A 15,014-nucleotide genomic window follows, 5' to 3' on the forward strand; every position below is an offset into this window, starting at 1 on the left:
GACATCTGGACTCCCAGAATGTAACTATAGCTCTTGAGAGTAGATATAGCTCTTAGCTGCAAACAGTAGCATGAGGACTTCCTCCAGAATAGGTTACGCCTCCATTGCAGCCCAATTCCAATCACAACGGACTGTCGCCGTTTCGAACGGATAAACCGCTCTTTGTCAAGTGAAAGCATGACAATGTTTGCTCTCTGCTAATGTGTGCAATAAAATAACTACAGCTGTCCTTATCTGTTTGAAACATCTGAGGTCGGGCAGGCCACGGAAGTTAGAGGAAATAGGATAATAGAAGCCTCTGCTAAACTTTTAAATGTAAAAAGAAGAGATCAAATTTAAGTTTTATTTTATCAATCAGCCACATTGTTGGCATGTATATTACATCTGCTATTGAGATGCCCTTGGTGCTAAAAATGGTGCTCGGTTCACTTAAAATATTTTTTAACATCCTGATGACACTCTCATCCTAGACCTGCTCTGCTCTCCAAGCAGCAGAGCTGGTGGGAGGAGTTGATGCTACCTCCTATTGGACTACTATTGGACTGCCTATTAGACTACACTTCCCCTGATCCCTCCCTAGTAGTGACAGCTACTATCACCCACCTAATAACACTGAATCCTGACTCCTGTTGTCATCCCAACACAGGTAAATACAAGAGATAACACATTAACAACATATTGTTCGAATATAACGGAACATAATAAATATGTTGCATCTGTCAGAGTATGTAGTCAACAATCTGCTTAATTAAAGTGAACCAGAGACGAAGCACCCTCATGTATTTTACCATATATATCAGTGGGAACATTACAGAAAACACCTACCCTGCTTTCTGTTTCATCCTTCACTGCTCAGCCTGCTTGTTATCAGCCCTGATAAGATCCCTGACTGAGCATTCAGTCTGGCTTTGCTCAGGAATCATTATAGCTGAGTCATTATAGCTGAGCCTGAAGGGGGCAGTCTTGGGCTTGAAAAGACATCAGAGAAGGCAGACTCAGCTACAATGATTCCTGAGCAAAACCAGACTGAATACTCATTTGGGGATTTTATCAGGGCTGATATGAAGCAAGCTGAACAGTGAAGAGGGTAGGTGTTTTCTCTAATGTTCCCAATGATACATATGGTAAAATACATGAGGGCGCTTTGTCTCTGGTTCACTTTAACCACTTCCCGACCGCCGTATTGACAAATGGCGGCCGGGAAGTGCACCCCGCAAGGACCGCCGTATAGACAAATGGCGGCGGTCCTTGTAGGGGCATGGGCGGAGCGATCGTGTCATCCGTGACGCGATCCTCCGCCTGTCGCCGCTCACCCGCCGCAACATCCCGCCGGCCATACGGAAGCGCCGGCGGGATGTTAACACCGCGATCGCCGCATACAAAGTGTATAATACACTTTGTAATGTTTACAAAGTGTATTATACAGGCTGCCTCCTGCCCTGGTGGTCCCAGTGTCCGAGGGACCACCAGGGCAGGCTGCAGCCACCCTAGTCTGCACCCAAGCACACTGATTCCCCCCCCCCCCCGCCCCAGATCGCCCACAGCACCCCTCAGGACCCCCCCTGCCCACCCCCCAGACCCCTGTTTGCACCCAATAACCCCCCTAATCACCCATCAATCACTCCCTGTCACTATCTGTCAACGCTATTTTTTTTTTATCCCCCCCCCTCCCCCCTGCCCCCTCCTGATCACCCCCCTACCCCTCAGATTCTCCCCAGACCCCCCCCCCATACCCCGCCCCCCCACCATGTACTGTATGCATCTATCCCCCTAATCACCTGTCAATCACCCGTCAATCACCTATCAATCACCCATCAATCACCCCCTGTCACTGCCACCCATCAATCAGCCCCTAACCTGCCCCTTGCGGGCAATCTGATCACCCACCCACACCAATAGATCGCCCGCAGATCCGACGTCAGATCACCTCCCAAGTGCAGTGTTTACATCTATTCTCTACCCTAAACACCCACTAATTACCCATCAATCACCCCCTATCACCACCTGTCACTGTTACCCATCAGATCAGACCCTAATCTGCCCCTTGCGGGCACCCAATCACCCGCCTACACGCTCAGATTGCCCTTAGACCCCCCCTTATCAATTCGCCAGTGCAATATTTACATCTGTTCTCCCCTGTAATAACCCACTGATTACCTGTCAATCACCTGTCAATCACCTATCAATCACCCATCAATCACCCCCTGTCACTGCCACCCATCAATCACCCCCTGTCACTGCCACCCATCAATCAGCCCCTAACCTGCCCCTTGCGGGCAATCTGATCACCCACCCACACTAATAGATCGCCCGCAGATCCGACATCAGATCACCACCGAAGCGCAGTGTTTACATCTATTCTCTCCTCTAAACACCCACTAATTACCCATCAATCACCCCCTATCACCACCTGTCACTGTTACCCATCAGATCAGACCCTAATCTGCCCCTTGCGGGCACCCAATCACCCGCCTACACGCTCAGATTGCCCTCAGACCCCCCCCCTTATCAATTTGCCAGTGCAATATTTACATCTCTTCTTCCCTGTAATAACCCACTGATTACCTGTCAATCACCTATCAATCACCCATCAATCACCCCCTGTCACTGCCACCCATCAATCAACCCCTGTCACTGCCACCCATCAATCAGCCCCTAACCTGCCCCTAGCGGGCAATCTGATCACCCACCCACACCAATAGATCGCCCGCAGATCCGACGTCCAATCACCTCCCAAGTGCAGTGTTTACATCTCTTCTCTACCCTAAACACCCACTAATTACCCATCAATCACCCCCTGTCACTGCTACCTATCAGATTAGACACCTATCTGCCCCTAGGGCACTCAATCACCCGCCCACACCCTTAGAACCCCCTCAGACCCCAGCCCTGATCACCTCGCCAGTGCATTGCTTGCATCTATTCCCCCCTCTAATCACACCTTGAGACACCCATCAATCACCTCCTGTCACCCCCTAGCACACCTACCCATCAGATCAGGCCCTAATTTGCCCCGTGTGGGCTCCTGATCACTCGGCCAAACCCTCAGATCCCCCTCAGACCCCCTTCCGATCACCTCCCCAGTGCATTGATTGCATATATTTTCCCCTCTAACCACCCCCTGAGACACCCATCAATCACCTCCTGTCACCCCCTAGCACTCCTATCCATCAGATCAGGCCCAATACAACCTGTCATCTAAAAGGCCACCCTGCTTATGACCGGTTCCACAAAATTCGCCCCCTCATAGACCACCTGTCATCAAAATTTGCAGATGCTTATACCCCTGAACAGTCATTTTGAGACATTTGGTTTCCAGACTACTCACGGTTTTAGGCCCGTAAAATGCCAGGGCGGTATAGGAACCCCACAAGTGACCCCATTTTAGAAAAAAGACACCCCAAGGTATTCTGTTAGGTGTATGACAAGTTCATAGATTTTATTTTTTGTCAAAAGTTAGCGGAAATTGATTTTTATTGTTGTTTTTTTTCACAAAGTGTCATTTTTCACTAACTTGTGACAGAAAATAAAATCTTCTATGAACTCGCCATACACCTAACGGAATACCTTGGGGTGTCTTCTTTCTAAAATGGGGTCACTTGTGGGGTTCCTATACTGCCCTGGCATTTTAGGGGCCCTAAACCGTGAGGAGTAGTCTAGAAAACAAATGCCTCAAAATGACCTGTGAATAGGACGTTGGGCCCCTTAGCGCACCAAGGCTGCAAAAAAGTGTCACACATGTGGTACCGCCGTACTCAGGAGAAGTAGTATAATGTGTTTTGGGGTGTATTTTTACACATACCCATGCTGGGTGGGAGAAATCTCTCTGTAAATGGACAATTGTGTGTAAAAAAAAAAAATCAAACAATTGTCATTTACAGAGAGATTTCTCCCACCCAGCATGGGTATGTGTAAAAATACACCCCAAAACACATTATACTACTTCTCCTGAGTACGGCGGTACCACATGTGTGGCACTTTTTTACACCCTAAGTACGCTAAGGGGCCCAAAGTCCAATGAGTACCTTTAGGATTTCACAGGTCGTTTTGCGACATTTGGTTTCAAGACTACTCCTCACGGTTTAGGGCCCCTAAAATGCCAGGGCAGTATAGGAACCCCACAAGTGACCCCATTCTAGAAAGAAGACACCCAAAGGTATTCCGTTAGGAGAATGGTGAGTTCATAGAAGATTTTATTTTTTGTCACAAGTTAGCGGAAAATGACACTTTGTGAAAAAAAACAATTAAAATCAATTTCCGCTAACTTGTGACAAAAAAAATAAAAACTTCTATGAACTCACCATACTCCTAACGGAATACCTTGGGGTGTCTTCTTTCTAAAATGAGGTCATTAGTGGGGTTCCTATACTGCCCTGGCATTTTAGGGGCCCTAAACCGTGAGGAGTAGTCTTGAAACAAAAATGACCTGTGAAATCCTAAAGGTACTCATTGGACTTTGGGCCCCTTAGCGCAGTTAGGGTGCAAAAAAGTGCCACACATGTGGTATCGCCGTACTCGGGAGAAGTAGTATAATGTGTTTTGGGGTGTATTTTTACACATACCCATGCTGGGTGGGAGAAATACCTCTGTAAATGACAATCTTTTGATTTTTTACACATTTTTTACACACAATTGTCCATTTACAGAGTTATTTCTCCCACCCAGCATGGGTATGTGTAAAAATCCACCCCAAAACACATTTTACTACTTCTCCCGAGTACGGCGATACCACATGTGTGGCACTTTTTTGCACCCTAACTGGGTGCCCAAAGTCCAATGAGTACCTTTAGGATTTCACAGGTCATTTTGAGAAATTTCGTTTCAAGACTACTCCTCACGGTTTAGGGCCCCTAAAATGCCAGGACAGTATAGGAACCCCACAAATGACTCCATTTTAGAAAGAAGACACCCCAAGGTATTCTGTTAGTAGTATGGTGAGTTCATAGAAGATTTTATTTTTTGTCACAAGTTAGCGGAAATTGATTTTTATTGGTTTTTTTTCACAAAGTGTCATTTTCCGCTAACTTGTGACAAAAAAATAAAATCTTCTATGAACTCACCATACTCCTAACGGAATACCTTGGGGTGTCTTCCATCTAAAATGGGGTCATTTGTGGGGTTCCTGTACTGTCCTGGCATTTTAGGGGCCCTAAACCGTGAGGAGTAGTCTTGAAACAAAATTTCTCAAAATGACCTGTGAAATCCTAAAGGTACTCATTGGACTTTGGGCCCCTTAGCGCAGTTAGGGTGCAAAAAAGTGCCACACATGTGGTATCGCCGTACTCAGGAGAAGTAGTATAATGTGTTTTGGGGTGTATTTTTACACATACCCATGCTGGGTGGGAGAAATCTCTCTGTAAATGGACAATTGTGTGTAAAAAAAATCAAACAATTGTCATTTGCAGAGATATTTCTCCCACCCAGCATGGGTATGTGTAAAAATACACCCCAAAACACATTATACTACTTCTCCTGAGTACGGCAATACCACATGTGTGGCACTTTTTTGCAGCCTAACTGCGCTAAGGGGCCCAAAGCCCAAAGTCCAATGAGCACCTTTAGGCTTTACAGGGTGCTTACAATTTAGCACCCCCAAAATGTCAGGACAGTAAACACACCCCACAAATGACCCCATTTTGGAAAGTAGACACTTCAAGGTATTCAGAGAGGAGCATAGTGAGTCCGTGGCAGGTTTCATTTTTTTTTTTTGTCGCAAGTTAGAAGAAATGGAAACTTTTTTTTTTTGTCACAAAGTGTCATTTTCCGCTTACTTGTGACAAAAAATAATATCTTCTATGAACTCACTATGCCTCTCAGTGAATACTTTGGGATGTCTTCTTTCCAAAATGGGGTCATTTGGGGGGTATTTATACTATCCTGGAATTCTAGCCCCTCATGAAACATGACAGGTGGTCAGAAAAGTCAGATGCTTGAAAATGGGAAAATTCACTTTTTGCACCATAGTTTGTAAACGCTATAACTTTTACCCAAACCAATAAATATAGACTGAATGGGTTTTTTTTTTAATCAAAAACATGTTTGTCCACATTTTTCACGCTGCATGTATACAGAAATTTTACTTTATTTAAAAAATGTCAGCACAGAAAGTTAAAAAAATCATTTTTTTGACAAAATTCATGTCTTTTTTGATGAATATAATAAAAAGTAAAAATCGCAGCAGCAATCAAATAGCACCAAAAGAAAGCTTTATTAGTGACAAGAAAAGGAGCCAAAATTCATTTAGGTGGTAGGTTGTATGAGCGAGCAATAAACCGTGAAAGCTGCAGTGGTCTGAATGGAAAAAAAGTGCCTGGTCCTTAAGGGGGGTAAAGCCCACGGTCCTCAAGTGGTTAAAGTGAACCAGAGACGAAGCACCCTCATGTATTTTACCATATATATCAGTGGGAACATTAGAGAAAACATCTACCCTGCTCTCTGTTTCATCCTTCACTGCTCAGCCTGCTTGTTATCAGCCCTGATAAAATCCCCGACTGAGCATTCAGTCTGGCTTTGCTCAGGAATCATTATAGCCGTGTCATTATAGCAGAGCCAGAAGGGGGCAGTCTTGGGCTTGAAAAGACATCAGAGAAGACAGACTCAGCTATAATGATTCCTGAGCAAAGCCAGACTCAGTACTCATTTGGGGATTTTATCAGGGCTTATAAAAAGCAAGCTGAACAGTGAAGAATGAAACAGAGAGCAAGGTAGGTGTTTTCTCTAATGTTCCCACTGATATACAGGATCTTCTCAAAAAATTAGCATATTCTGATAAAGTTCATTATTTTCTGTAATGTACTGATAAACATTAGACTTTCATATATTTTAGATTCAAATACACACAACTGAAGTAGTTCGAGCCTTTTATTGTTTTAATATTGATGATTTTGGCATACAGCTCATGAAAACCCAAAATTCCTATCTCAAAAAATTAGCATATTTCATCCGACCAATAAAATAAAGTGTTTTTAAAACAAAAAAAAAAGTCAACTTTCAAATAATTATGTTCACTTATGCACTCAATACTTGGTTGGGAATCCTTTTGCAGAAATGACTGCTTCAATGCGGCGTGGCATGGAGGCAATCAGCCTGTGGCACTGCTCAGGTGTTATGGAGGCCCAGGATGCTTCGATAGCGGCCTTAAGCTCATCCAGAGTGTTGGGTCTTGCGTCTCTCAACTTTCTCTTCACAATTTCCCACAGATTCTCTATGGGGTTCAGGTCAGGAGAGTTGGCAGGCCAATTGAGCACAGTAATACCATGGTCAGTAAACCATTTACCAGTGGTTTTGGCACTGTGAGCAGGTGCCAGGTCGTGCTGAAAAATGAAATCTTCATCTCCATAAAGCTTTTCAGCAGATGGAAGCATGAACCCACTTTTGAACCAGAAACAGCGGCAGAAGCGCCTGACCTGGGCTACAGAGAAGCAGCACTAGACTGTTGCTCAGTGGTCCAAAGTACTTTTTTCGGATGAAAGCAACTTTTACATGTCATTCGGAAATCAAGGTGCCAGAGTCTGGAAGAAGACTCGGGAGAGGGAAACGCCAAAATGCCTGAAGTCCAGTGTCAAGTACCCACAGTCAGTGATGGTCTGGGGTGCCCTGTCAGCTGCTGGTGTTGGTCCACTGTGTTTTATGAAGGGCAGGGTCAATGCAGCTAGCTATCAGGAGATTTTGGAGCACTTCAGGCTTCCATCTGTTGAAAAGCTTTATGGAGATGAAGATTTCATTTTTCAGCACAACCTGGCACCTGCTCACAGTGCCAAAACCACCGGTAAATGGTTTACTGACCATGGTATTACTGTGCTCAATTGGCCTGCCAACTCTCCTGACCTGAATCCCATAGAGAATCTGTGGGATATTGTGAAGAGAAAGTTGAGAGACGCAAGACTCAACACTCTGGATGAGCTTAAAGAGGAACTCCAGTGAAAATAATGTAATAAAAAAAGTGCTTCATTTTTACCATAATTATGTATAAATGATTTAGGCAGTGTTTGCTCATTGTAAAATCTTTCCTCTCCCAGATTCACATTCTGACATTTATTACATGGTGACATTTTTACTGTGGGCAGGTTATGTAAGCTGCTCCTAGCTGTTTTGGCTGTTACAGACAGCTCTAAACAGCCATTTCCTGTCTGTGAACATTGTTACATTGTGGCAGTTTGCCCAGAGTACCGTACGGTACCAGAGCCTCTTGTGGGAGGGGTTTCAGCACAAAATCAGTCATACAGCGCCCCCTGATGGTCTGTTTGTGAAAATCATTATATTTCTCATGTAAAAGGGGGTATTAGCTACTGATTGGGATAAAGTTAAATTCTTGGTCGGAGTTTCTCTTTAAGGCCGCTATTGAATCATCCTGGGCCTCCATAACACCTGAGCAGTGCCACAGGCTGATTGCCTCCATGCCACGCCGCATTGAAGCAGTCATTTCTGCAAAAGGATTCCCGACCAAGTATTCAGTGCATAACTGAACATAATTATTTGAAGGTTTACTTTTTTTTGGTTTTAAAAACACTTTCTTTTATTGGTCGGATGAAATATGCTAATTTTTTGAGATAGGCATTTTGGGTTTTCATGAGCTGTATGCCAAAATCATCAATATTAAAACAATAAAAGGCTTGAACTACTTCAGTTGTCTGTAGTTGAATCTAAAATATATTAAAGTCTAATGTTTATCAGTAAATTACAGAAAATAATGAACTTTAGCACAATATGCTAATTTTTTGAGAAGATCCTGTATATGGTAAAATACATGAGGGTGCTTCGTCTCTGGTTCACTTTAAGGATCTCAATTAGCTTTATGGAATGTCTATTGCTTTCAGTCAGCCTGAGCGGCCTGATAGCCTTTCCTGGAGAGTCAGGAGCAGTAAAGTGCCATCACTAAGCAACATTATTATACAGGAAATGCAGTGGGTATGAGTAATTAGCATATGACCGCTCCTCTTGCCATACATAATTATAATCTGAATATAGAAACCAGCACAACAGAATATTAGTATACTAAAGTGTACCTGAGGTGACATGTGACATGAGATAATCTCATGCACAGTATGTACAGTGCCAAGCATGCAGATCAGTAGGCTGTATTTCTTTTTTTTTTTTTTTTTTCCTATCTGAAAGATGTAATCTTCAGGCATGCAAATGACAGCTTCTCTTTTGCTGGATCTTTGGCGGATTATAATGTAACCTTCACTGATAAGGAATTACAGCCATAAAGCATTTCCTTGCAGAGAACAACATCTTATAGCAGGGGATAAATAAAAAAGGTCAATAGATTGTGTATTTTAGCTCTGGGATACTTAATAGACTGCCATAAAGCTGACGTAATAACATTTAAAATCTATTTTTTAAACGTTTATACATAAGATTAAACTATGGGATAGCACTGTGGCATAGTGGTTTGCGCTCTCGCCTTGCAATCGCTGGGTCCTCGGTTTCGAATCCCAACCAGGTTAACATCTGCAAGGAGTTTGTATGTTCTTCCCGTGTCTGTGTGGGTTTCCTTTAAGCACTCCAGTTTCCTTCCACATCACAAAAACATACAGATAAGTTGATTGGCTTCTCCCTAAATTGGCCCTAGCCAATGATACATGCACTACACGATACATACATAGGCATATGACTATGGTAGGGACTGGATTGTGAGCTCCTCTAAGGGACAGTTAGTGACAAGACGATATATACTCTGTACAGCGCTGCGGAAGATATTGGCACTATATAAATACTTAAATAAATCTTAAAAGGTCATTTTTAGGAGCAGGAGTATAGATACAATTGTTTATGTCATCGGTTTATTTTCACTTTAATAAGAAGAATGGTGTTTCTGTTTTGCAGGTTGGGGCAGTCAGAGTTCAAAGGTGCAGATCCACCACAACACTTGGCTGCATTTCCCTGGACACAACCTGCGATGGATTCTGACCTTTGTCCTGCTGTTTGTCCATGTCTGCGAGATCGCCGAGGGCATTGTCTCCGACACGTGAGTGACCTGGGAGGACCCTGGGAGGGAAATTAGAGGGTAGGTGTTTCTCCAGGGACATAGATCAGGCAGCCGGTTCTGGGTCTGTGGTGTAGGCTGGTCAGCTACATGACCTCTTATACCCAACAAAATTGAAAATGCATTTCTTATCCATCAACCCCCTGCAGAAATGTTGATGCCCCCCCCAGGCCTGCTCAGGGCCGTTTTGGGGGGCTGGAGGGACCGCAGCATGAGGGGAAGGCCATGGACACACATCTGCAGGGAGGGGTGACAGTCTCCCCCTCCCTCACCTCGGGCTCTCCCCTCTGTGCTCCCCTCCAGCATCAATCAGTATCTGTGCAGGTGGCGGGCAGCGGCAGATACACATACCTTCCTGCGTTCCACCGAGGATGTTCCTCGCTCTAGTGTCTGACGCTACTTCCTGTTTATACAGGAAGTAGCGTCAGACACTAGAGCGAGGAGCTCCTTGCAGTCCCTATTGTTACGCCCCTGCAGCCCCTCCTAGTACCTAAAACTACCCCCCTCCCAGCAGCATAGAGAGTGGGCTGCAGTAGCAGAAGAGTGGATCGGTAATCAAAATCTAAGCCCTGGCAGGGATACACAGGTCCCAAATAGGATGTAGATTTCAATGAGCTTACCCTTAAGGTGGCCACACACGATACAATAAAATGATCCGATTTTACAGCAATTCGATAAAAACGATCGTATCTCTCGAAAAAAATCGAAAGCTTTTTTTCCTTTCGACTGAAAAATCCGATCGGATTTCTCGTTTTTTTTCTATTTAAATAGATCCGGAATGCCAGATATTTCTGTTCAATTTCTACTAAAGATTGTATGGTGTGTGTTCGATTGTCAATTTATTAATATACACACCCTAGCAATTTTCTGAGAGTTTCAAATCATTTTTATCATAATTGGGGAGAAATTGAACATACGTGTGTGGTACATTGGTCATATTTTTTAAATGTTACAATCAGTCAGAAAAATTGATTGCAATTCTTAAATTGAACAGATATTTAAAAAATTGTATGGTGTGTGGCCACCTTTAGTCCGGAAGCGGATAGACAGGAATAGGGGAACCGGGAACACAGAAGCACAGAGCTCTCACTACCAAAGAGATATAGAAGAATCCAGTAAGGAGGAGGGAAGCCCCTGATAATTGTTGCAGCAGTTTTGCAGCAATGAAAACTATGGAGGCAAGAGATTTCACCCCCAAAGTTTCTGAGAGGGAAAAGAATCCGGCATAAAGAGGAGAGTCCCTGGAGATGGATGTAGTAAGAGTGCAGAGCTGGAAAATTAAATATAGGTGCGGTAAAAGAGCAGAGCTGGGAAATTATAGCTGCAGAGATCTGACCACCTGAACCCCAGAGAGTCAAAATAAATTATTGTGGTTTAGGCTGCTTTCACAGTGGAATGTTACAGTCGCACGTTAGAGCAGCCTGTAACGCAGCCCAACGCACAGTAATGAAAAATCAATGGGCTGTTCACAGTGCCCACGTTGCGTTACATTGTAATGCTGGACATTAAGTGAAAGTACCAGAGGCGTAGCTAGATCTTTCAGCGCCCGGTGACAAAGACTATTAATGCGCCCTCTAAGGGGGGAACTACGCGCACCGCGCCAAAAAAGGGGCGTGACCACGCAACAGAATGTGGGTGTGGTAATGGGTGGAGCCAAATATACATGACCTTAGCAGTGGTGTAAAAGGTCTGCCAGGGAAGTTTAAGCTCTGCCATAGTGTTTCTCCCCAAAATACATGTAATCTGACAGCATTCACCAAAAATACATGTAATTAGGCAGAGGTTCCTCCAGAATACAGATAATATGGCAATGGTTCCCCCAAAATAGACATAATCTGGCAGCAGTGGTTACCCCAACATACATATAAACTGGCAGCTGTTCCCCAAAATACACTTAATCTGGCAGCAGCGGTTCCCCAAAAATACAATTAAACTGGCAGCAGTTCCCCCAAAATAGGTGCCCCCCAGTATAGGTAACCAGGTCTATAGGTGTCCCCAGTGGAAGTAACCAGGCCTATAGGTGTCCTCGGAATAGGTAACCAGGTGTATATGTTCCCCCAGTATATGTAGCCAGGTGTATATGTCCCCAGTATATGTAGCCGGGGTATATGTCCCCAGTATATGTAGCCAGGGGTATATGTGCCCAGTATATGTAGGCAGGGGTATATGTGCCCAGCATGAACCCAGCTTGGCTTTTGCTGAGTACGTCCTGCTGTGTGAGGAAGGAGAGGATCCTTTTATTGATGATGCTGTTAAACAGTTTCCCCAGTGTGCTGCTGACACAGATTCCTATGTAGTTTGCTGGATCATATCTGTCCCCATTCTTGTAGATGGGTGTTATGAGGCCTTCGCTCCAGGCCTGAGGAAAGGAGCCAGCACTCAGGATGAGGTTGAATAGTCTTACGAGTGTGCCCAGTATATGTAGCCAGGGGTATACGTGCCCAGTATATGTAGCCCAGTATATGTAGCCAGGGGTATACATGCCCAGTATATGTAGCTAGGGGTATATGTGCCCAGTATATGTAGCCAGGGGTATATGTCCCAGTATATGTAGCTAGGGGTATATGTGCCCTGTATATGTAGCCAGGGGTATATGTGCCCAGTATATGTAGCCAGGGGTATATGTGCCCAGTATATGTAGCCAGGGGTATATGTGCCCAGTATATGTAGCCAGGGGTATATGTGCTCAGTATATGTAGCCAGGGGTATATGTGCCCAGTATATGTAGCCAGGGGTATATGTCCCAGTATATGTAGCCAGGGGTATAGTAATCCCCAGTATATGTAGCCAGGGGTATATGTCCCAGTATATGTAGCCAGGGGTATATGTCCCAGTATATGTAGCCAGGGGTATATGTGCCCAGTATATGTAGCCAGGGGTATATGTGCCCAGTATATGTAGCCAGGGGTATATGTGCTCCGTATATGTAGCCAGGGGTATATGTGCCCAGTATATGTAGCCAGGGGTATATGTCCCAGTATATGTAGCCAGGGGTATAGTAATCCCCAGTATATGTAGCCAGGGGTATATGTCCCAGTATATGTAGCCAGGGGTATATGTCCCAGTATATGTAGCCAGGGGTATAGTAATCCCCAGTATATGTATCCAGGGGTATATGTGCCCAGTATATGAAGCCAGGGGTATATGTGCCCAGTATATGTAGCCAGGGGTATATGTGCCCAGTATATGTAGCCAGGGGTATAGTAATCCCCAGAATAGGTAGCCAGGTGTCCCCCCCAGTGGGTACGCAGAGAAGAGGGAGAGCAGTGGGCACAGCGTTGGGGAAGGGCGGACGCCCCCCCCCCCCTTACCTCACCTTGGGGCTCCCCCTCTCTCTCGGTTCCCCCTCCAGGTATGTGCGGTGGGCGACAGAACACTTACCCTATTCCCGGAGGAGTAGACCGATCTGTGCTCCGCTACTCTGATCTAGACTAGACCAGAGTAGCGGAGCACAGATGTTTCTATGCGCCGTGAATAGGGTAAGTGTTCTGTCGCCCGCCACTCATATCTGGAGGGGGGAGCAAGAGAGAGGGGAGCCCCAAGGTGAGGTAAGGGGGGGGGGGCGTCTGCCCTTCCCCACCGCTGTGCCCACTGCTCTCCCTCTTCTCTGTACTTCCGCTATAATTAAATAAATAAATATATATAAAACAAACACCTCAGGTCACAGCTGGGCGCCCCTAGGGCCCCAGAGCCCGGGGGCACATGTCCTACCCCGCCCACCCCTAGCTACGCCCCTGGAAAGTACTGCATGCAGTACGTTATACACGGCTAAGCCGCGTTAGACTGTTTGCACATGCTTAGTAAGTGTTGGAGGAGGAGGGGAGAGTCCGCTATTGCGGCCAGCCACATGGCTAATTAATATTCACTGCACTGTGTGACGTGCAGTGTTTACTTCCTTGAGCGGCCGCTTTGTGCGGCGATTGGCTGGCGGTACCACGTGGTCCGCATGCAGCGAAAAGTATGCATCACGGCATCACAGACGCATCAAAAGCCGCATAACACGGCTCAATCTGACGTACAACTTCAACACCACCATGCGTTGCGTTAGGGGCACGTTATGCGACCTTAACATTGCATCTAACGCAACGTCTTAGTGGGAAAAAGGCCTCCAGCAGGGGCGTAGCAATAGGGGTTGCAGAGGTTGCGACCGCATCGGGGCCCTTGGGCCAGAGGGGCCCCAAAGGGTCCTCCCTCAGTTACAGTATTAGCTCTCTATTGGTCCTGTGCTCATAATAATGACTTCTATAGATACTTTGAATAGTGGTAATCATCAAACTGTTTCCCATCCCCTTCTTGCACCTCTGACACTGCAGTTGCCATTGGCAGGTTTCGGTGCGCCGTCTCAATTGTTATGTATAGAATGCTTGGGGGGGCCTGTGACGCCGTCGGTATGACATATCGAATGCGTCATGGAGTTACCAACGCTAGTTCTTCGCAAACCAACCAAACTGACAGTTTTTGGTTTAAATACACTTTTTTTTCCCTTCGCCAAAGGGCTGGAGAAATCTTTTCAGGGTCAGGTAATTAGCCTCCTGTTGAAAAGATTCTCTGCCAGCACTGGGGACCCCCTGAGGTGTTTATAACCTCATCCATCAGGTGAAGGGTAGATATCAGTTGACAGAAGCTCATAAATTGTAGCTTTCTCCAGCCTGATCGGCACCGACACACCAGGAGTCCGACACCTAGCTGCCTTGTGGCCTGAGTTGAAAGGAGACAGGAATGATCCTTATCACGCCATCTGGGCACCCAAAGATTCAACAAAACTGTAGAAACTGTATTTAATAAATAGGCACAGTTTGGTAATATTTCTGGTGTTCCCAAGATCGCAGTTCCCTCAAATTCACGGAGTTTATTAGATTCCACATGACACTGGTCCTGAGAGATTTTCAGCCCTCTGGATCTTTCGGAACCAGTGCCAGTAAGGTGAAAGGGGGGGATGGTGCTATTAGCGATCCAGACTCCTCGTGTTTGGTATTAGCAGATTCACACACTTACGCTGATTGTGAATATTTATTCGGGTTCTTGA

At 45.3% G+C, this 15,014-nt stretch overlaps 1 protein-coding gene across 5 annotated transcripts in view; it reads left to right on the plus strand.

The window, feature by feature from the left end:
• The window catches only part of ABCC9 (ATP binding cassette subfamily C member 9), a 195,735-nt gene that overhangs the window by 16,516 nt on the left and 164,205 nt on the right, over positions 1-15,014 (plus strand). For all 5 annotated transcript variants that reach the window (XM_068277946.1, XM_068277950.1, XM_068277948.1 and 2 more), the window contains exon 3: positions 9,829-9,970. In XM_068277946.1, the coding sequence (XP_068134047.1) occupies positions 9,829-9,970 (142 nt within the window). The remainder of the gene's footprint in view (positions 1-9,828; positions 9,971-15,014) is intronic.

The sequence above is a fragment of the Hyperolius riggenbachi genome, chromosome 3 (genome assembly GCF_040937935.1).
Source record: "Hyperolius riggenbachi isolate aHypRig1 chromosome 3, aHypRig1.pri, whole genome shotgun sequence".
NCBI classification, from domain to species: Eukaryota; Metazoa; Chordata; class Amphibia; order Anura; family Hyperoliidae; genus Hyperolius; species Hyperolius riggenbachi.